General features: G+C 40.3%; 1 protein-coding gene across 2 annotated transcripts in view; it reads right to left on the reverse strand.

Annotated features, from left to right (window-relative positions):
* CWC27 (CWC27 spliceosome associated cyclophilin) overlaps positions 1-23,296 on the reverse strand; it is a 120,953-nt gene that overhangs the window by 92,121 nt on the left and 5,536 nt on the right. For both annotated transcript variants that reach the window (XM_035100352.2, XM_060280267.1), the window contains exons 3-10: positions 22,446-22,558; positions 21,347-21,490; positions 20,492-20,590; positions 18,650-18,753; positions 18,326-18,395; positions 16,778-16,857; positions 16,433-16,466; positions 14,675-14,829 (exon numbers count right to left, since the gene is read on the reverse strand). In XM_035100352.2, coding sequence (XP_034956243.2) covers positions 14,675-14,829; positions 16,433-16,466; positions 16,778-16,857; positions 18,326-18,395; positions 18,650-18,753; positions 20,492-20,590; positions 21,347-21,490; positions 22,446-22,558 — 799 coding nt within the window. The remainder of the gene's footprint in view (positions 1-14,674; positions 14,830-16,432; positions 16,467-16,777; positions 16,858-18,325; positions 18,396-18,649; positions 18,754-20,491; positions 20,591-21,346; positions 21,491-22,445; positions 22,559-23,296) is intronic.

Raw genomic sequence — 23,296 nt, forward strand, 5'->3', positions numbered from 1 at the left:
ATCTACTGCATAATAAGGATTACACATTCTCACTTTCTACCATACTAGCTGTATTTTCACGGGTAAGCTAAGTATCCTTTTTTTCCAGGTGACTAGACAAGTGCACGCACAAATTTCACTTTAAAAGTGCACTGGCTTTTGCCAAGTAGCAGCAGGATGAAATATACCACTGTAACAATCAAGCCTTTGTCTCAGGCCAAGACTATACCTATTAACATGCTTTGAAGCTGAGCCAATAAAAATCTCAATGCTGGGATACAGTTTTTGCACCTAAACAATCTGTGCTTGTGTTTAATATACTATAGTCTCTTTTCAAGGTCCTGTCAATCATGCACTCTACATGAAGAGCATGGCTGAGATTCCCCACTGCCCAATAACGGGGGGGGGGGGAGAGGGAGAGGGAGAGGGAGAGGGAGAGGGGGAGAGAGAGAGAGAGAGAGAGAGAGAGAGAGAGAGAGAGAGAGAGAGAGAGAGAGAGAGAAATGTACAGTTCTGTGAAAGAATAAATCATGCAATTAAGTTAATATTCATGTACAAAGTATAGTCATGTAGTTTAGCAAGCAGCTAAATGGGAGCCAGGAGGAGATATTTCTTCAAAACTTGTACAGTATGTTTTTGAAATAAAGGATTCCTGGAACAATGTGATATTTCAAAGGGAACTGACTCAGCAGATGAAAAGGTATAGCATGTCTAAAGAGCAACTTTGACCATCGGAAGTCAACTCTCTTCTGCCGCCTCCCCGGTCACTCCTACTCTCGCAGATGTTCAGGAACATAAGGCACTCAAGTTAATGTGTAGCAGACCCTAGAGCCGTAACAAGGGGAAGTGGATGAGTTTTGGAGGGTAAAGCAAACATCAGAACTGTTCCCTTTTCGTAATGAAGTATGCTTCACCACGCAGTAAAACACAGGTGTTCCTTCCGCACACCATAATCAAACCAAAACTGCTAACAAAAATGTGAGCTTAATGGCAGCATCATTACGACATGCTAGAAAAGGTCCTGGAACAAGTAAAGCAGGGGGAAATAAGCTTGCAGGAAAGCAGTTAGATGGCTAAATATTTGTAATGCAGTACAGATACTTCCTTTATTGAATCCGCTTGTACCCTGCTCTTCCTTTAAAGAGCACAGAATGACCTACATGTGGTTTTCACGTTGTCTCTCCTCTAGGCAATGCTCAGAGCCTGACTCATTCAACTTCAGTAGCAGAACGGCACCATGTGCCTTGAGGTCAACCGCAATGGTAATCCCCAAGTTTTTACCTGTTTCTACTTATGAGTCAGACACAAACATTCTGAGCTACTTTCAGCCTGACAGAATACTGATGTCTATTTCTCCAATGAACAGATGCAAAATATTTCCAACCTAATGATGAAAAGAGTGATGTGAGCAAACATATGACCCTTGTTTTTGTTTACGCCATCAATTTTTACCCCATGTTTTGGCAGGCCTCAGGTGCCTTATAACATTAAAAACAAGAGAATCAAAACTGTAGTTCCTATAAACCAACATAATAAAAACCTAACCACATCACCTTAGTTGGTCTCAAAAGCTTTGATCAAGAGAAAGACTTCTCCAGGTCATGCTATAGTCTTGAGACAACAACCAAAAAACTACTCATCTTTGGCTCAATCCAAACATTTGATGGTTTTCGAAAAAAACTACCATCAGCACACCCAATGAAGATTTGTTTACTTTTTCTGAGGGACTATTAGAAAGCAAGCTGAAAATAAAACTATGCTACATTGTCCTTAGAGAAAATATGATGTGGCCAGATTTGTAAAACTGGATGGTATGCAACTAAGTTTTACTCAATAGTAGGCCCATTGAAATTAATGGACATAACAAGGTTTTTAGGTCCGTCGAGTTCAATGGGTTCTACTCTAAATAAAACTTATTTGACTACCACCCATTGGGTACATTTCTTGTTGCCCCATCTACAGCTCCATAAGATGTAGAAAAGGGAAGCCAGAATGATCAGGAAACTAGAAGTATTTGGAGAAAGTGGATAGAGAAGAGGAAGCACTTCTTCACAAAACATGTACTTTATTTCACTGTCATAAGAGGAAGCAATGGATACCAGCTTAGACAGTCTTAAAAGGATATGATATTATGAAAATTCATAGAAACTAAGGCTACCAGTGGTACCTAGTGTAAAGTCCTAACTCCAGAGAGGTTAGTGTTGGCTTCACTCTGCATACGGAGGCCAATGGCAGGGCTGGGCACCCAATTCACTGCCACCCTAAACAGTGCAAAGAGTGGTTGGAATGCTCTATCATTCATGATGGCTATACGGAACATTTATTGGGAAGCAATAGCAGGAAAGTACTTCTGCTTTAAGGCTCCGTTTGTGGACTTCCTAGTGGCATCCAGTCAGTTTCCTTAGGAAACAAGATGCCAGATTTTGGGTCTGATCCAGTAGGGCTCATTCTTTGTATATCAAACTTTTTTGAGAACTGTCATGAGTTTCAAAATTGGCTTGCCATGTGGCAGGAAGCGCTACTATTTAAGAAGCAGAATTTCAAAGCTGCCACCCCCCACCTCCTAGAACTAGTTGCGTAGCTTAATAAGGTGCTTTATTTGCTGCCCACCCAGCAGTTCGAAAGCACATCAAAAAAGTGCAAGTAGATAAATAGGGACCGCTCCGGCGGGAACGTAAACGGCGTCTCCGTGCGCTGCTCTGGTTCGCCAGAAGCAGCTTTGTCATGCTGGCCACATAACCCGGAAGCTGTCTGTAGACAAACACCGGCTCCCTAGGCCTATAGAGCGAGATGAGCGCCGCAACCGCAGAGTCAAACACGACTGGACCTGATGGTCAGGGGCCCCTTTACCTTTACCTATTTGCTGCTTAATAAGGTAAGTGATGTGGGTGGTGACCAAAAGAATACAACTAAAACGACAACAAAAGCAGAGCTTGTTATTTGCCCAGGCCTTATAGATGCATTGCTGTTTAAATGTACAAGTAGCAAATTCAGAAAGCTCTTTTTATGGTTTTACATCTAAAACGTTCCCCAAGAATTCTGATATGTCATTAGCCTTTCTGAGAGCTCTGGGCTGCAATTATCAAAATAAATTACATGGACACTGAAATAATGAAAGTAAAGGGTTAAACTGAAAGGGTAGGGGAAGAGCCAACGAGAATCTGGAACTCAAATAACCCAGCATCCCCTCTTTTTATTTACTCTAGTTGTATGTTAATCTTTTCCCCTTTCTCCTTTTATCTATCTTATTTGTCAGTGCTTTAGGCCGGGGATTATCCTCCTGTCCTGTATTTGTACAGTGGCTAGCAAAACAATGTGCCTTTCAGCCCCTTGGTGCCATCACAATACGATAATGAATACTGCATCTAATTGATTCTGGAGGACAACACAGGAAGCACGGCCCAGAGCAAAGCCGGATTCTCCCTCACAACGCACCACAGTATAAATAACAAGCCACCGGTTAATGCAGAGTACCACAATCTCAATCTTCTCAGGCAACTAATTCAGAGTTTAAAGATCAGTTAAATCTCGCCTTCAACACCAAACAAAGAGAGTTAACTTACATATTACCCCGCAGTGTAAATGCACAACGCAGTACTTTATAGGTAATAAAACAAAATTTTTATGAGCAATGAAACACAGAGGATCCTAAGCAATCTAGAAACACTGAAGAGAAAAACTACTTAGAGCTACAAAATAGACAATTTTGCCATGGACCATGAGTGAGACTGGCCTACTGAACTCATGTGGACCTTCCATAGATATGTGGCCACTGAGATAATAGAAAACTGCTTTGATCTAGCAAGGCTCCTCCAGTGTTACAATAATAACAACATACATTTCTGGAGAGAATTTCAATGCAGAATACGCAAAACATCCTGCATTTAAAATACAGCAATCCCACAACTTATGTTATGTTCTGGGGATCATGCCTAAAGCCAAAATGGTGGATGCAATTGCCAAAGTCATTTTTTCCCAGAACCCCTTTTTCTTTTTTTTTACTTTGGCCATGCGCATAAAGCTGAATGCGCACAAGTTAAATGTGCATAAGTTGCCGGAGCGGTACCTATTTATCTACTTGCACTTTGACATGCTTTTGAACTGCTAGGTTGGCAGGAGAGTTTATGCTTAACATAGCTATAATTCCCAGCACCCTTAACAACCCAAAGTTCCCAGAATTGTTTGTGGGAAGCTATGTGCTTCAAAAGTACAATGTGAATGTGACCTAAATCTAATTACTCTAGTCCTAGATGACTTGTTTTCAAAGGAGTACATATCTTCAGGAATAGGGTAAGTGAAACAATGGGGTTTCCAGCCTCAGATACTGTACAACAAAAGTGAAACTCTGATGTAGTAACAGTACTATATGCGTTTGCCTGGAAGTAAGCTCTACTGAACACAGTGGGGTTTATTTCTGAGTAAATATGTACAGGATTACACTGCACAATTCCTTTTTAAATGTTGTTGCTTCATTAGTGAGGTTGCTGTGTCTCATTTGGATGTTACCACATGGATAAACAAAAGTCTAAAATGGATCTAAACGCAAACAAAACTGGTCTTTTAGCATTTGCAAAAATATAATTTGAAGAAGTCAGCCAGTTAAACAAACAAACAAAAAGAAGACAACAAACCATTTTTTTAAAAAAAAAAAGATTATTTGGTGAGCTAAATGGACCCAGCCCTGACTCAGTGTAAGGCAGCTACCCAGTGCTTTTTTTTCTGGGCGGATGCAGGGGTACACATACCCCTAAACATTTTGTGAATCTAAGTTTGGCCAGTATTTAAATATGAGTAGGAAAATTAGAGTACGCATAAACATTTTTAGGGGGGGGGGGAAGCACTGCAGCTACCTATAATTATTTCTCAGGCACTTTGAAGAAACACTGTTCCTTGAGGGGAAAGATTCTGGACACCAAAGTGCCCCTATCTTCCAGGGGTGTCCCTGATTTAGAGAAGCTGTTCTGGTTTCTGATTTGATCCCGGAATGTCCCACTTTTCCTTAGGATGTCCCTATGTGGGAGGGTATGGAGTTATCCGACCCCTGAGCCAAGGAGATAAGTAACTATACAACCTTCAGAAGACATCTGAAGGCAGGGGAGTTATTTTAATGTTTAAGGTGTAATTATGTTTTTATATATGTTGGAAGCCGCCCAGAGTGGCTGGGGCAACCCAGTAAGTTGTGTGGGGTATAAATAGTAAAATTATCATTATGGAATGGGACGTCCCTATTTTCATCGGAGAAATGTTGGAGAGTATGAGATTCATATGTGATCAAGTAGTCACAGGGAACACTAATGAACAAAATGTATTGTTGGAACAAAGGTACCGGTAGGATTCACTCTGCTCCATCTCCACAAAAACAGGGTATAGGCCTCCCTGAGTGTATGAACCGGGATATCATCTTTATGCCACAGCTGCCTAACAATTCAGAACCACCCATTAAGAAAAGACTCAAATTGCTGACCAATTAGCCCGCTGAGCTTCCAGAAAGGGAAGGTTACACATGACAACAGCAAATACCACATACAGATGCAGTAATGGCCACGTTTCAAATTTTGAAAGAAATTGAAATAATAAACATTTTGAAAGCACAGCTAGTGACTTCACACAGAGTAAACTGGGGGAAACACTGTCATATTTTATAAATATAATCAGCCCACCAACATGAGTGAGGTAAAATACAAATTGGGTTATGCAGGATAATCCCTGCTAACAAGATTAAATATGCTAGTCCCATCATTTTTCCGTCTATGTTCATGCTTTATCAAACGTAGAAGGGGAAAAATGTATTCATTCATTAATGACTACTGGAAATTAATAGTGCAGAAGAGCAGAACATGGGAACTTTTTCTTTTTTAAAAAACAGAACCCAGACGCTTCATTGATGGTGATTTGTTGACATAGCCTCCCTTGATGCTGTTCAGATATTATACTTCCCTTCCCATCGGCAGCTTAGCTCGAGTGGTGCAACCCATATCCCACAACTGGGCGCAAGATTGGCCCCAGCTGTTGGTGTTAAACAAACGGTATAATGTTCATTGTGCAATTTATTGTGTATGTATTGCAATAGTTTATGAATATCATGATTACCAATAAAAATAAGACTGTCCTGTAAACTGCATTTTTTGTTTGATCAAATAGTAATGGGAGGAAGCGCACAAGATACGGTTTGCAGATGATATAGTTATGGTTCCTTATGGCATTGCTCCCCCACCACTCACTACCCTTTCTTCATGATGGTGAGATCAAGAACTAGTTGGTACATTTTACTACCGAGAGATCCTGTAGGTATTTGAACATAGGAACTTCCCCAAATGTACACACTCAACCTACTTTCTCTAAGAATTTTCTAGCAACCTGATATTTACAATATTTTAAACAGGCATTGGAGTATTTAGCGGAAAAAAAATGTATTTCTCCCCATTATCCAAAGGAATAATCAATTCACTGCAAATTTACTATTTAGCAATAACAGATGGAAAAGCAGTATGCATTCCAATAGGCTTCAAGTATATGCCATGTTTTGACTTCCAACAACTCACTTTGTGTGTCTGTTTGAATCAGACTGTTCCAGTGAGCAAGTGCTCCTTAGAACTCTTTGAAAGCAGTTGCAGGGGAAGAAACAGGGTGATGTGGAAGCACACAGAATTTCACCATTATCAACTTCACCTTTACCAACAGTGAATTTCTAAAACTTGGGAGATCAGACTGGCAAGAACCCCATGGCTGGCCTTTTGAAGCAGAGATTCCACATTTGTGGAAATCTGCTGTGCTATGTCCTTTTTTCTCTGCATTTTTTTTAAAAAGGCATCAAAGACTTTACTCTTTCAAAGGCTTTAAAATAATAATTTCTCCTTTAACGTAAGTCATAGTAGTTGGCTTTCTACTATCCTGCAACACCAGCACTGGCTTATGAATATACAGACCAATTTTCCTGGGATAAGTATATAACCTCATAAACGAACTAGACAATAAGCAAGCTAAAGTGCAATGTGCATAACCAAGCCTGGAGATAATCGTAAACGTAGAATGTCCTAGTTCAAAACCATGAATGTGGGAGCGGTTGCCAGGTTTCCCAACAAGCTTCATCAGTCAATAATAATAATCACTCAATACGAACTGTATTATTGACTGATGAAGCTTGTTGCGAAACCTGGATAATATCCGGAGAACAGGTCTCATCAATTTGGCTTCAATTGATGATTTGGCTTAGCGCTTCCAGCTAACAACTACTTGAAGAACGCTTTCTAGCAACTGCTCCCACATTCATGGTTTTGTGCTTCCAGTGTGCGACTATTTGAAGAACGTTTCATTTGTTCTAGCTGTGCTATGGCATACTTATTGCATGCATAACCAGTACAGCACCAAGAGAGACACTAGGACAGGCATAGGCAACCTTGGCTCTCCAGATGTTTTGGAACTACAACTCCCCTGACCACTGGTCCTGTTAGCTAGGGATCATGGGAGTTGTAGTTCCAAAACATCTGGAGAGCCAAGGTTGCCTATGCCTGCAGTAGGACATTCTATGTTTACGATTATCTCCAGGCTTGGTTATGCACATTGCACTTTAGTTTGCTTATTGTCTAGTTGGCTTATGAGATTATATACTTTTTCCAGTAAAATTGGTCTGTATATTCATAAGCCAGTTCTGGTGTTGTTGGTTTGTTGTTTAATAATTGGTATAACACCTGATACTTTTTGTGTACACTTTCTACTATCCTGAACAACGACAAAAGTCTGGTTAACTTGTGTCACTATACTGGAATGTTTGTGTTATCTATTCTGCTTACATAGTTTTGGAACCACAATTAGATATACAATTGTATGAAAATAAATAATAATACCAACAGCAACAGCAGCTCAGAATCAAAATGATGTTACCTTTTATGGGAAGATTTTTACAAGAGACTCTACCTATAATAATTTGGGTTCTCTAAAAGCAGTATGTGTTAGCACCGCAAGACATAGTTGTATTGAAACAGTGAAATGATACTGGGGGGGGAATTCTCTCTCCCCCACATCTGAATCATTTGTTTACTGTGATTCATGCTTTCAGTTTCCAAAAAACTCCTCCATGAACCAATTAAAGAATGCAGTTTTAAAGGTCGTCTTATAGAAGCGCTAAGATCACCCATATAATTTCATTAGTCACCGAATCAGATATCCATTCATTTCTTAGACAAGATTGAAATGTGAATTAAATGGTGTTCACTACGGAGATATTATATATAAATATATAGGCTATGCACTTAGAATTGCAACATTTTCCAGTTTCTAGATCTAGAACCTGAATTCATTAATTCTTTAAATCCCATTCCTACACTGGAGAAAAACACAGGTTTAAAGTATGGGGCTATTTGTGTAAACTCTATGGGCAAGTGGCTTTTGACCTTAAAATCTGCTTGTCTTTCAGCCCTGAGAATGGCTGAGAGAGACAGAAAAATCTAGCCCTTTTGACTGCAACCCTGTACACATTTACAGAGGAATAAGAAATCACTGAACTCAGTGGTCCTTACTTATGAGTGGACATACTGGTATATTGGATTGTACTGTGCATGCACAGTTCTCTCCATGTGCGGACTTGGCTCTGAATAAAGATTTCCAAAGAAAAACTTGTTTGGAAAGATAAATTTCCATTGAACTTGGCAGATGTTGGAGGGGGTCAGAAGAACATCATATTCACCAGCTGCTGCCACTGAACAGCGGTAGAGGGGGGACAGAACAACATTCATTTATTTTTCAGCCAGAGTGTGTTGCCTAGAAGCAACAGAGGGGCAAGGGATATTGAATGTATCCCACTGAAGACACAACTGCTCCCATGCTGCTTTTTAATTAATTTTAACAAAATATAAATAAATGATCATTTCACTAAACCTTTCAGAGATGCTGAAGTGTGTAAAATAACAAAAGCTAAGCAGACAGTCACTGCTTTAAAAAGAAATCTATTTTTATTTTTATTTCTTAATGCATTGCTCAAACCAAACTAGCCTAAAAACAAACAAAAACTCATTTAAAATGAGTGAGGCCTTTTAAGAAAACTGGTCCCTGCCTATTAATGGACCAATTAAAATGTTGCAACCCTACTTTACAAACCTTTGAAGAAACACAATATTCTGTAGGCTGGCCACAGACTTACAAAGTATTGTCATAAACTGTAAAGCCTTTATTTTATCATCTGTTGTTAGCAATCACCACTTCCCTCCTCTTACATACTTCAACTGAGCTTAGGGACTGCCATATCAACAAACAGCAGGAGAATCAAGCCAGGGTCTATCCATAAATTTGTGGCATGTGAGCTCCACCTACAGGGCAAAGGCTTGAATGAAACTTTTAATGATTGATTTAAAAAAAGGAGAGTGTGGGATTTGCTTTAATGGCCCCTGGAAAGACTTTTGTTGAAATGCACTGGCAAACATTACAAGATTGATGACTACATTCTAGCACCAACTTGAGGCTTATGTCTTCCTTTACTTGGCAGGGGTTTTCCACCCTGCCCTTTTATCATCACAATATCCCAATGTGGTAGGTTTTGCTGAGCGGTGGCAACTGTTCCAAGGTCACCCAGCAAGCTTCATGGCTGAGTAGTTACAAACATAGATTTTCCCAATTCCAATCCAACACTCGGTAACTATTGTACTCAAGACTCTTTACAAAGGCCACACTTGGGCGCAATGCTAAGCCACAAACCATGGTTAAGAAAATTGAGTCTGTGCATGAACTATGTGCTTCTGCATGCAGCTTCAGTGCTCCCCCCCCCACCAGTTCCTCATTTCCTCCAATGCAAAAACAAACCATGGAGGGGCTAGTTTAGCAGCACATCTGAACCAGCACTTGTGGTTTATTTCTCTCAAACACATGCAACTGGGAACAAACCATAGCTTCTGATCAGTGCTGGATTTACGTACAAGCTAAACAAGCTATAGCTTAGGCCCCCACTCTCTTGGGGGCCCCAAAAAATTAAAGGAAAAAAATCTGGATGTACATTTCCAAAATATAAGATAAAAAAACAAATAAAATGGCTCTAGATACCTATTAGGTCCATAAATTACCATATAACATATTGCTGTTGTTGTTTAGTCGTTTAGTCGTGTCCGACTCTTCATGACCCCATGGACCAGAGCACGCCAGGCACTCCTGTCTTGCACTGCCTCCCGCAGTTTGCTCAAACTCATGTTCGTAGCTTCGAGAACACTGTCCAACCATCTTGTCCTCTGTCGTCCCCTTCTCCTAGTGCCCTCAATCTTTACCAACATCAGGGTCTTTTCCAAGGATTCTTCTCTTCTCATGAGGTGGCCAAAGTATTGGAGCCTCAGCTTCACGATCTGTCCTTCCAGTGAGCACTCAGGGCTGATTTCCTTCAGAATGGATAGGTTTGATCTTCTTGCAGTCCATGGGACTCTCAAGAGTCTCCTCCAGCACCATAATTCAAAAGCATCAATTCTTCGGCGATCAGCCTTCTTTTATGGTCCAGCTCTCACTTCCATACATCACTACTGGGAAAACCATAGCTTTAACTATACGGACCTTTGTAGGCAAGGTGATGTCTCTGCTTTTTAAGATGCTGTCTAGGTTTGTCATTGCTCTTCTCACAAGAAGCAGGCATCTTTTAATTTTGTGACTGCATTTGGAGGCAGTGAGAGACCATATAACATATATTCAACACAAAAACAGTGACAATTTGTTGTTGACAAAGGACAGCTGGACATATAAAGGGCCCCATTACTTTCAGTAGCTTAGGGCCTCACCAAACCTAAATCTGGCCCTGCTTCTGATTCTGCCTTGACTGAAGTGCTTATTCAGACATAAACGCTGGAAAAATGTCTGGAAAACTTTACGATTTGTTTCCCTGCTGGAAGAATGGAAGAGGAGGAAAGTAGGGCAACTTGCATTGCATACCGCAACACATAGGCGGGTACATTTGCTGATCCACGGAAGGGGGCTTAGCACTGTGCCCAAACAATCCCCAAAACTCCAGTGCTGACACATCAAAGTTAGGGTGGCTTCTCGGGTTAAATTTTGTACTTGGAGTTCATAACCAAGAACAAAATAGATTTGTGTACTAGGCTGGGTGGCAAACCGAAGCACAAGTGTCCCAAGAAGATCGCACTGAAGTGAGTGTCCAATTCTTGATGTTTGCTGCTTCCAAGGTGCTTCAAACTGAAAAGAAATAGTTCAACTACTCATGAAACCTTCAACATAAGACATGGAGTATGTATGTCTTTTCTGTGCAAGACCAAAACAAGCAGTTGCCCTTAGACTCACGATTCTTAGCAGTGTAGAACGGCTCTCTCATGAACAGTCAGAAGCAAAAAGCGGTTGTTTTATTTTGTGCATTTGATTTGCACAGGGTCTGACCATTGCACCAGACTAGCTGTTAAGTGCCATCTTAAATATAAGCTGCTATTCCAAATAAAGTACTTAACATTTCAACACTTGCTGATCTAACTTTCAGATGAAATGAAAAATTTGATAGCTATCAGATGTTTGACAAAACATTCCCTGAACCTCCCACTGAAGTCATACACCATGGATTCCATTCTGTGGCTGTTGACACCCCAGACCCATGATTCACTGCATGCTTTTGATCAATGCATGCTTGAGTCAGCATCCTTGAAACTCTCTCTGGGGAATGTGCTGTATCGCCAGCTTCCAGCACATCTGTATAAAGCAAGAGTCATCTTGAAATGAGATGACATGAAGTTCAGTTTCCAATTACTAAATGAAGTCTGTAGTATGCTGTGACAGGCTTTTCCAAGCATAACAGATACTTCAGTGGCTTGCATAATTAATTTTATAAGCTGATAACTATGGCTTATTTGACTAACCCACAATATTTGACGAAGGCACTGCGGAAAGGAGGGCACATTAATAAATTAGATACAAATAAGTGAAATGTTTTAGAGGAAGATTTGAGTGCTGCCTACTTTAAAACCAGGTCCTATGCAGCCAGAAGTAGATTCTTCAAAGATTATTCATTTGATTTAAAGAATGGTCAAACTGCTTGGCAAAACACATTAAATTATTGCTTTGGTGGAATCAACAGATCCCAGTTGAATTCATAACTCCCTGCCTCTGAGCCTAGTGAAAGCTCAGAGGCAGAAATTCTGCTGAAACTAATAAGGAGGTGGGGACGGGACGGGACGGGACATGATCATCTTATTGAATGGAAGACCATTGTGAATGCCGTGTTAGAACAGGAGAATACAGAAATATTAAAATGTATATTTCTTCTATTTTAAAAGTTTGTCTGCTGATGAACCATGCCCAGGAAAAAAGTGACTTAAAAATAATTAAAAGGAAATTTAGAAGGAGTGGATAAATATTTTGACTCTCCGCCTACGTCAATGTGATTTTACTTTTAGTAGAAAAGCTACTGCTTCCCTGTAAATTATGACTACTTTGATTTTTATATTTTTGATTCCATATACGTAATTCCAGTGTATATGCTTCTACCACTCATAAAGGTATCACATCATACTTTTGAGATCAGAAACATTTATTTTCAAAAGATTTAAAGAAGTGGTATTTAGGTTGTAGCATACCAAATGCTGAAATTAAACTCCTAGGAAGAACTATACTAAATTTAATTAACAACAACAACAGGCTAGGTAAACTTAGAAAGAGAAAATGATTGAGGTACAATACAATGTATCTTAATAAACTGTGTGGCCATGCTTAAGTATTAAAGCCAAACTGGAACCGAGAGCACATATAATAGATCACATATGGTCTAAAAGAACTAGCAGATGTCAGAATAGTGTTTAAAAAACAAAAACAAAATTGCTCTTAGGGCAAAACTACACATGACATTCCAGTCACATGTACTTGGACTTTTTTTTTTTTTACCCAAACTCCACTGCATATTTTTCCTAGTCCAAAATTTTCCTAGCCTGCCCCAGCCTGGCCCTGGGCTCACGTGTATTGTTTCAGATGGCTGTTAAAACCATGGCACTTAAAAAAGGTTTTTTGGCTGATCATTTTTCTGGTATATTGCTGATGTTCTTGTTTTAGTAGCCCTTTAGGAAGTAATTATTGTAATTGATACTGTATAGGGTTGTGCTAATCATGGGTTTTCTGACTGGGTCACATATAGGGATTGTGTGGTTTGGGATCTGTTAGCCACTTTGAATTTCTTTTTAAAATTAGGTAAGCTGTAAGTTCTTTTTTTAAAATAAAAACACTCACCAAAAAACAAAAGTTAGAAACAGAGCACTGACTCAAATGGTGGATGTGCCAAGCACATTGCATCTGTGATTACTACGGAAATGTAGTATTTATTGTCTGGTCAATAGCTAGAGGCTGTGGCCTGGGTTCACCAGAACAACATGATAGATCTTAGCAAAGCTGGAACAAACAAAAAGAAAACACTGTGATATTCTGTGTGTAAGAGAGGCATTGAATCAACAACTCATAACGATTCAAAGATGCCAAAAAAGGGTGTTACCTGCCCTTCACAAAATTTTGCAAAGAGAAATCAGTACTAGGAAATGTCATAAGTAACATTTTGATTATTCGGTGAACTGTGCTAAGTGTTATGGTCATGCGAGAAGAGCTTGGGCCTGTGCATGCTGTACATTTCTGCTTACTATATGCTTTTAACGTTGGGAAGGTTTCTCAGCAGAGAGAGATATGAACAGACTTCTCCAAACACTCCTCTGGCTTCCAGGGCATGGTAAATGGATTACATCCATAAGCACCCAAGTACAACAGGTTAGTATTACCACATGCCAGGCATGGACTCTTGCACTGACCCACCCAGAACTGGGTCCCAGGTGGGCCCATTCAATCTGTCCAAAAGCTTTGCACACTAAGCACACGAAGATAGTAACCATGACTAATTAAAAAGCACCACCCTAACCTGCTCTACCAACACGGCAAATGGTACATCCAAGGTATATCCTGGGAGTTTCTTTGCTGTGGCGCTAACCCATGGATCTGGGCCAACTTCTATAATCAGCTAATAGCTTATAAAATAGGATAAAACATAAGCCAAGCGGATGACATTATGATATTACTCTTTACACACACACACAAGGTTAATAAGCACTTTGCTACTGAAGTCAGAAACACCCAGGTTTTGCTTATTACTTCATAGTAACAACTAGAAAAATAAAAATGTATGCTTGCAAATGAGATCTGCAACCAAGTGTTGTAGCATGGCGTGCTCTCTGTTCAGAATTCCAGCCTCCCCATTTCATTTTCCCTCTCCCACTCTAGATTTCCACCCGTTCCCCACTGCAACAATCAGCATTCCACGGCCAATGAGCATGCTCAGTCCTCCTTGGGGTCATTACTGCCCCTCACGCTGGGTTGTGTTTCTTCTCCCGAGTAGTTTTTGTACTTCTACAAACTGCAGTGTTCCCACAAGCCTGCTGATATATCCTTTTTTTTTTTTTTGGTGCAGGCTTGACACTGGTTTGGCTACTTCAGCAATGTCACTCCCAGCTTGAACACTGGAAATAGGGGGAACAGTATACATATATGCTGTACCGTAGCTATCCAAAAGCTTTCTATGGTGGAGCCAGAGAGAAGAATGAAAATATGAAGGGATGCTCCTCTAAAAATGCTAACCAAAAAGATCATCTGAGGAACAAACTTAAGGTCAATTTACTCAGCATTTTATTTAAGTGTTAATGGTGGAATATTTGAAAACGTTACTTTACTACAGTCAAGCTCAAAATACGGCATTACCCACCTGCGACTACTTTTCTTCTCAGTTTCCTTCTCTTTAGTTGGTTTTTGAGCTGTTAGATCAGCATCTTTCTTTAACTTCTTCACAATGCGTTCTTTCATTTGATACTTCTCATCACTATCAATTTCTTCATCTTCCTCACCATATGCACCCTCTTCCTGCCAAGCAAAGAGGCTGGTTTGATAAAACATCCATTCACTGCTCTTCATATCACATAACAACTTCAGTTCATCACAGGAAGAGTATTTCCAAAGACAATAGACATTGGAGAACACAACTGTCTAAAACAATGAGATACATACATGAAGAAAAGAGATTTCAAATAATTTTAAGCCCTCCTCAAGAAGTAGTTAAAACTCCTGTTCTATATTATTATTATTATTAAAATTATTATTGCTCATTATTATTATTCATTACTGTTGTTGTTATTCTATCTTTTCTCCAAAGGGGCTAGAGGTAGCAAATGAGTACATGGTTTCACCATCTCCCCATTTTATTCTCCCAATAACCCTGTGAGATAGGTTAGGCTGAGAGACAGTGATTGGCTAAAGGTCCCCCAGTGCTAGCTTCATGGAGCAGTGGGGATTCGAGCCCTGGTCTCCTAGGATTTAGTAGAACCACTACACTCCAGTTTTTTTAATGTGACAGAATATGGTTTCCTCTTTAGCATACTGGAACCAATCTGAATTGGTTCAAGGCAGCATTTTTCTTTCATTTTCCACATCACTATCATCTTATTCCTCAGCACTGTGCAGATATCCAAATTACAGTATATACAAAGTTGGAGCACGGGATTGTATTCATGCACCATCCCATTCCACACCTGTAAGGTATAATTTATGCCTGTGGCCCACATGCAAAAGGGGAGCCCAATGCTCAAAGGCCAAATCCACAGGACCTATACCCCACGAGATCTAGAAGTGAAGGACCTTCATTCACAAAGGTCTTTCCAGACTCGTATTTGGTTTTTGATGGTCATTTATGTAACATGTCATTGGTGCGTTAGTAATGAATTCATAGAGAACTGTATGCACAGCATTCTGCTTTATTAGTTGTTCCCCAATGCTTCCCCAATGTTTTCACTGTCTGGAGGGGCACTCTTATGCTAAAACAAAACGAAAGCTGGACAAAGGAACACCAACAACCCCAGAACATCTGTGATATGAAAAGTTAACAGGTTTTCAGCAGGAAGCTACAGAACATCTGTATTGGATGCTTTAGTTGAGATCCCTGCATTGCAGGGGGTTGGGCTGGATGACCCTCAGGGTCCCTTCAAACTCTACAATTCTATGATTCTATGACATGCACCAACTGGAAACGAAGCTGTATGCCTGCCCTGTAACGTTTGAAGGCAAGAACAGTATTGAAAGCCCTGCTACTATCCCAAGCACAAATTAACATGAATGCACAATAAAAAGGACAACTGGAGGTCCATCTCATCAGAGTGGGTGGCAAAGCAGTAGTGGGATGGGACAGCACAGCCCCTATTCTTCACTATGTGCAAAATTTGAGCGTCTGTATATGGTTCTTCTCCAATGGGTATTTTTAGTTTAAGCCATTTTTGTGCTGTGCACTTCACGTAGACTCAAAGCAGCAAACTTCAACACAAAGTGCTTGTTTTGACCTAAAGGAATCACCCACACCCAGAACCACTGTCCTGGCGGCAACATGCATAAGCTTCAGTGTGTGACTTTCCTGAGAATATTACAACAGCATATTACAGCAAAATGGGCTCCCTATTGATGTAGAAATGCTACTCACCTCATCCGAGTTATCACTGTCATCTGCTTTTTCACTGAAAGGAAATGCAACTTATGTAAGTAGATTCTTCTCTAACGTTACTTGAATTAGCTTAATGAAATAAAAACTGAATTTAAAAGTACACGGGTAGAGATACAAACATTTCTTTAAAAAAAATCACAGAGTTCCACTCATCTACATATGTACGTTCATACAAAGCAGGGGCAGAAAAAAAGGTCTAGGTATAGCCCCCTAGATCTAAAAAGCAAGAGTTAGGCAAGTGGACAGGTAGTTGTGAGTTTACAGTACAGAGATCCAGCCTCCCTCAAGTTGAAAAAGCTGCTGATTAGCAAGTAGTATATTAACCTTTCAATGGCAGGAACTGAGCTCAGATGCGGATCGTCTTTCAGCAAGTCATGACTGCTTTTGCTTTTTCCTTTCATATTCTAAAAAAAGAAGATGAAGATGAGATGCAGAACAATGAGTAGGAAAAAAAAGGGGTTGGGGAGGGGGAATCACTGTTTTAACCTCACACAAACTAACTGAATTTTTTTAGCATCACTCTCCTGTAAAACACATTTGTTCTTATCCTAAGAGGGCTTATAACAATAAAAATCGTACCGTAACCAAACTACAAAAGACTACACATCAAAAGAGAATGCCTGCAGTTAAATAAATTCCCAATATTTCTCATTGCAAATGTGCCCTGAGAGGAAACAATTGTGATGTGCTGCTTAAAAAACTGCTGTAAACTAGCAATGTAAACTCCCTCCCTCTGCTGGGGAGCAAGTTCCACAGTCTTGGTGCCACCACCAAGAAGGTCTTACCACACTGATGTCACCACCTCAGACAGAGAGGGGGACATAAAACAAAGTTTCCCTACATGAGCTAAGGCAGAGATGAACAACCTTGTAGCCTTACAGATGCAGATAGACACCAGCTCCTATCAACCCCAGTCAGTACAGCCAATAGTCAGGGGTGATGGGAATTGGGGCTGCAACAACACCTAGAGCACCACAAATATCCCATCCCTGAACTAAATATATAAATGTGATCATGTAGAAAAAAAACAGGTTTGTAGGTATCAGGTACTAGACCATGCAGTGCTTACGGGGGTCATATTCAATATAATCAGCACTTTGCATTGTGGCAGAAAACCAATCAGGAGCCAATTGTGAAGGACCAATTCTCTAGCAGCAAAGTATTACAATAATACATTTATAAGGATGCATGGTAAGCACATCCATCTCTATATTCATGTTTTATCTGAACTTGGCAGTGTCTTGTTCACAAAGCTCTACAAAAGGGGTGGGGAACCTTCAGCTTGCAGTCCAAACTTGGCCTGCCAGGGGTTCAAAGTAGGCCTGAGAGGCAGTTTTCCCCGAACCACCCCACCTGCCCCACACTTGATGTCATATGTAACATTAGATATGGGGCAGGTAGAGATGTGGCAGGCAATGCATCTTAAAGTGCGCTCCCCATGGGGCAAGGGAAGCAGGCTTTGGCTCAACTGCTCATCATCCACAGGGGAACTTGCACATGGAGCTGATGCCCGCAAGAAAGAAGGCTAGACCCAAAGCATCCTGAACTGGTTGTGTGTGGAGGAATTGTAAGAAGGAGGCTTTGAGTGATGGGCAGTAATCTGCAAGCCCTGCATGGCGCTCTGAAGTCCCAACGCCTGGACTTCAAAGCACCCAATACCTGATGTCATGGTCATGTCAGGTGAACTGTCATGTGGACAGCCTTGCCCACCTGTCAAATCTGGCCCACAAGACTGGGTTTGATAAGTATTTGGCCTACAGAGGCAAAAAGATTCCCCACCCCCCGCTCTGTAAGGTGAAGGTTCCGAGAGGAAAGAAAGTTATTCACAAATATAAAGCGTCACAAAAATATATCGTTAGCCTGTATCTATACCTGGCTAACTCTGTTGACTTCTACTTCTTCCTCTTCAGCTTCTTCTCCAAATGAAAGCAAGCTAAAATTCCTTAAAAACAAAAAAGGAGTGGGGGGAACAGTATTATCTTATATACTGTAGATTGTTTTCCTGGAAATGACATTTCAGAATACTTTTGAACAAAATATCCCATTCAAAGGACTAAAATGTATAGAGCTTTATTGCTTTAACTTCACAGGGTATTAATAAGGGTTCGATCATTCAGTGGCGATATAAAAATAGGTCTTAGTTTTTGTTCACCATGTTAATATTGAGTTTGTGGAGCCACCATAGGCTATAATTACTTTGTGCCCTTGGATTTTGCTTTCTTCGCTTCTTCAGCTGGTTTCTCATTCGTCAGCTTTTTACCGGTTCTTGGAATTATGTCATCAAAAGGATTAAATAAAACCTAGAAGAAAAATATTTCAGAAACCTTCTTTTAGGACCTCCCATTGTGAAAAGCAATCCTGATTTTAAAACCATCCAATTGCTGCAGTAAAACAGACAGCAAAGAATTACAACTCCAAGAGTTACAATGTACAAAACCACCACGCACCAAGACCCAGTTTGCACCATGGTTTAGCGTAACACGCATGAGCTGGAATGAGCCTAAGGAAATCTCACACTGGAACAGATGCAGAACGCTGTGCCGTGAGGGAGAGGAGAATGCATGTTCCCAGCTCTGCTGCTGCAACTGCATTTGCTGCCTGCAAGCTTAACGTCCAAACGCTTCACAGCCTAGGACCAGGATAACACAGGAACTTCTGTTCTCCACATGAACCCACTACATGGCCATCATCAGTTCAGGTCCTGCTCTGTAGAACCTTTACTAATTGTTCCACAATTCTTACATGACTCCCTGAACGAGGTCGGAAATTACCGTACTTTTCCGTGTATAAGACTACTTTTTTTACTCTAAAATAATGTTTAAAATATGGGCTCATCTTATACAAGGATAGTATCTCACACTATTTTCTTTAATAATAATAATAATAATAATAATAATAATAATAATAATAATAATAATAATATTTAAACCACACCCATCTGACTGGGTCTCCCCAGCCACTCTGGGTGGCTTCCAACAGAAATATTAAAATACAATACTTTATTAAACATTAGAAGCTTCCCTAAACAGGGCTACCTTCAGATGTCCTCTAAAAGTCTGGTAGTTGTTTTTCTCTGTGACATCTGGTGGGAGGGCGTTCCACAGGGCGGGTGCCACTACCGAGAAGGCCCTCTGCCTAGTTCCCTATAACTTGGCTTCTCGCAGCAAGGGAACCGCCAGAAGGCGCTCGGCCCTGGACCTCAGTGTTGGGCAGAATGATGGAGGTGGAGACGCTCCTTCAGGTATACTGGACTGAGGCCGTTTAGGGCTTTAAAGGTCAGCACCAACACTTTGAATTGTGCTCGGAAACGTACGGGGAGCCAGTGTAGGTCTTTCAAGACCGGTGTTATGTGGTCTCGGTGACTGCTCCCAGTCACCTGTCCAGCTGCCGCATTCTGGATTAATTGTAGTTTCCGGGTCACCTTCAAGGGTAGCCCCACAGAGAGCGCATTGCAGTAGTCCAAGTGAGAGATAACTAGATAAATCGGAGTCCCCCAAAATAGGGGGCGTCTTATAGACGGGAAAACGGCAAATCCATCTGATGGCATTCAGAGGGTTTCATCTGTTCTGTATTGCCTTTGGCAGTAAAAATGAGTCATAAGGCCATGGGCTGCATCAGCAGCCTATAGGATTTTTGTGGAATTGTGCTGAAATTGATGTCTTAATTATTGCCTTTTACCCAGATGTTTCAGACTACAATTACCATCATCCCTAGCTAACAGGACCAGTGGTCTGGGATGATGGGAATTGTAGTCCCAAACATCTGGAGGGCCAGAGTTTGCTTATGCCTGGTCTACTCTAATTAAAACATAGCTGAACACCCCACATAGTCAATTCCAAAACTGCAGGTATTAAATATATGGCTTTTAAAATGATATTACAAATGGCAGGCACAGATGCGTATTAACAGGCTAAAAAAACTGTATAAAGTACTCATTCTGATCACTGCTTTGAGATAAACAAAGATACGAATAATTCTAATGGTTTGAAGGCAATGAAAATGTACATTTTAATCCATTTCAGACAACATTAAACCTACCTCAGTACTTTTTATTTTATGTGGGTTAAGTGGTCTTTCATCTGCATCTGTTTCAACCTCTGTAAGTCGTAACATGTTATATATGGTATCTCCAGTAATCTGTCAAATTAGAAGAGGGTTTTTTAAAGCTTAAATTATTTTCAAAGTACATTCTGGATAGTTTGAGAAAGCCTGTACATTTTCTGTTAAAAATTCATTATCAGTTTGACAGCATATAAAATGAATTTATACTTTAGATCAATGTAGCCTTTTTGCACTGTGAGAAATACCATCGGAAAAGGTGCAGAGTTTACAAACATACGAGGATCCCAACACCTGACATAAGAGATATATATGCTAGGGCTAATCCAAAACAAATGCATTTAACAGGAGGATCTGTTCCCTGCCTTGCAGGCCTTTTTCCACATGGCCTGGGAGGGCGGGGGCCCTGACTGACTCCAGCTACAAAAGCTGTGGCTGCTGAACACTCTTGGGTTGGGATATTGTTTGCAGGGGTTTGTTGCTGTTGTTGATATTCATTTTTAGTATCTTTATTTTTAGATCGTATGATTTATGTGGACATTGTTCAATCTGGATGTGTATCTTTTAGATGTGTTTTATTTATTGCTTATGACTGCTTTTGTTATGTAAATCTTTTCATGCTGTCAGCTGCCTTGAACATAGCTTTAACTATGGAAGCAAAGCATACAAATAAAATTATTGTGATGGCGGTATCCAAACACCTAGCCCTTCACTCATCAGAGACTACATTTGATGCATTTTGACAGCTCTTGGTGGATTTTCTTCGCCAAGGTTGCCCCCACAAGCAAATTCAGGCAGACAAATAACGGGGCTTGGGATAGAAGTCTTTCAGACCTTTCCAAAGATGGTGTGCTTGTTGTTAAGTTCATCTGCCCGAGCCAAAGTAAAGAAGAACTGGCTGCCATTATCGTGAGGCCCGGCGTTTGCCATGGCAACCAGACCCCGCCGAATAAAGCGCAACCGTGAGTGGAATTCATCCTGCAAATTAAAGAGGAAGAGCAATTAGTGCACAAGTTTAAACTGCTCTTGTTCATTCCACAGCTTGTCCATTGATGCACCTCTGGAATACAACATCAAAAACACTTTTCACAGCCAAATCCCAAAGCAATACCGTAATTACTTTCATTATCGACACCAGATTATCTTCCATGGAAAAACTAGAAATCATTAATTAACACAATAAAAAAATTGTCCCAATTTTAAGGAGTTGTGATATAGATAAAAGTGGTGTCTTTAGGAAGAATGCAAATACTGAAAGTTACATCAGAAGTAACAAATTCAAGAGGGTTTATCCTAGTTAGCAAGTAGGAGGAGCAGTTCTTAATTCTAGAAGCACAACAAAATTATTTGTATATTTTAGAAAAGGAACTACTTTTTTAAAGCTTTCTCATAGTTATTTGTACTTATAGACAGGAAATCTTGAAAGATCAGGATCTGTTCTTCCTTCCAGGCTTGGCAATGAAGTCCCATCCTCTCTATGAACAGCCTACATTTCACTACAATTGTTTAGAATGCCATTTTATATGTAGAGTTCTAAAAATGGACAGGAGTAATAATAATAATAATAATAATAATAATAATAATAATAATAATGTTGCTTTCCTCACAAAGGTGACCCTAAATGACCCCAAACTTTGACCCAGATCTAGCCACAGGTTAATCATTTTAGTCCTGCCAGTTTCAATAGGACTCAAACCTCATGTGCTCAAATTATCTCACAAAGAAATAAAGGGAATTAAAAGTGATTAACTATGCAATCCTATGCACTTTTAGACATCCCACCAAGTGCAATGGGGCCTACTGCAAGCTATGTGTGCATGGGGTTGGCAGCTAACTGTAGCAGGGACATTTATTGAATCTTAATCCATTTTAACCAATGTTCTACAGAGGTAGAGTAAGTGGAAAATAAAACCCAATGAAAACAGAGGTTTACCTTGAAAGGGGCCCCATAAATAGATTCTCCTCCTGACCCAGTACCAGTTGGATCTCCTCCTTGCACTATAAACTCAGGTACAACCCTATGAAATATTGTGTTGTTGTAATAATCTGAAAAGAAAACTGGCATTAGAGTAGCTAGCATGGACTGTATACCTTTAATTATACTGTACTGTAAACATAATTTTGGTTTCTTGCCATTTTGGTTTCTTCCTTCAAAATATCTCTCCTCTTAAAATTAGCTGCATATGCTAATTCTGAAGAAGCTAAAACCCAAACTACCAAAACCACTTAGTTCAGTTATGAAATTTAAAAGATTATCTTTAATATTGTTAATAAATTCTGTTGTCCACAAATACAGTGGTACTCGGTTTACGAACTTAATCCATTCCTGAAGTCTGTTCTTAAACCAAATCCATTCTTAACCGAGGCACACTTTCCCTAATGAGGCCTCCCATCCCTGGTGCCCTTCCACTGTTCGGCTTCCATTTGTAGACCGAGGTAAAGTTCGCAAACTGGGACACCACTCCCGGTTTTGCGGAGTTCGTGAACCGAATAGTCCGTTAACAGGACTGTTCGTAAACCTAGGTACAGTGGTATTGGCTTGGTTTACTAGCCAGCCTGTTTTAGTCCTCACTACCAGCTCTCCCCACTTTCTCTAGCACATGCACACAGGACTTTGGAAAGAGGCTGAGGATAGTTCATACTGAAGCAGAAAGGAGAGAAGGAAGGAAAGTGCAGGAAGAAGAAGAGGAGGAGGAGGAGGAGGAGGAGTTTGGATTCAATATCCCGTTTTATCACTACCCTAAGGAGTCTCCTTTCTCTTCCTCTCCCACAACAAACACTCTG

The sequence above is a fragment of the Zootoca vivipara genome, chromosome 11 (assembly GCF_963506605.1).
Source record: "Zootoca vivipara chromosome 11, rZooViv1.1, whole genome shotgun sequence".
Taxonomy (NCBI): domain Eukaryota; kingdom Metazoa; phylum Chordata; class Lepidosauria; order Squamata; family Lacertidae; genus Zootoca; species Zootoca vivipara.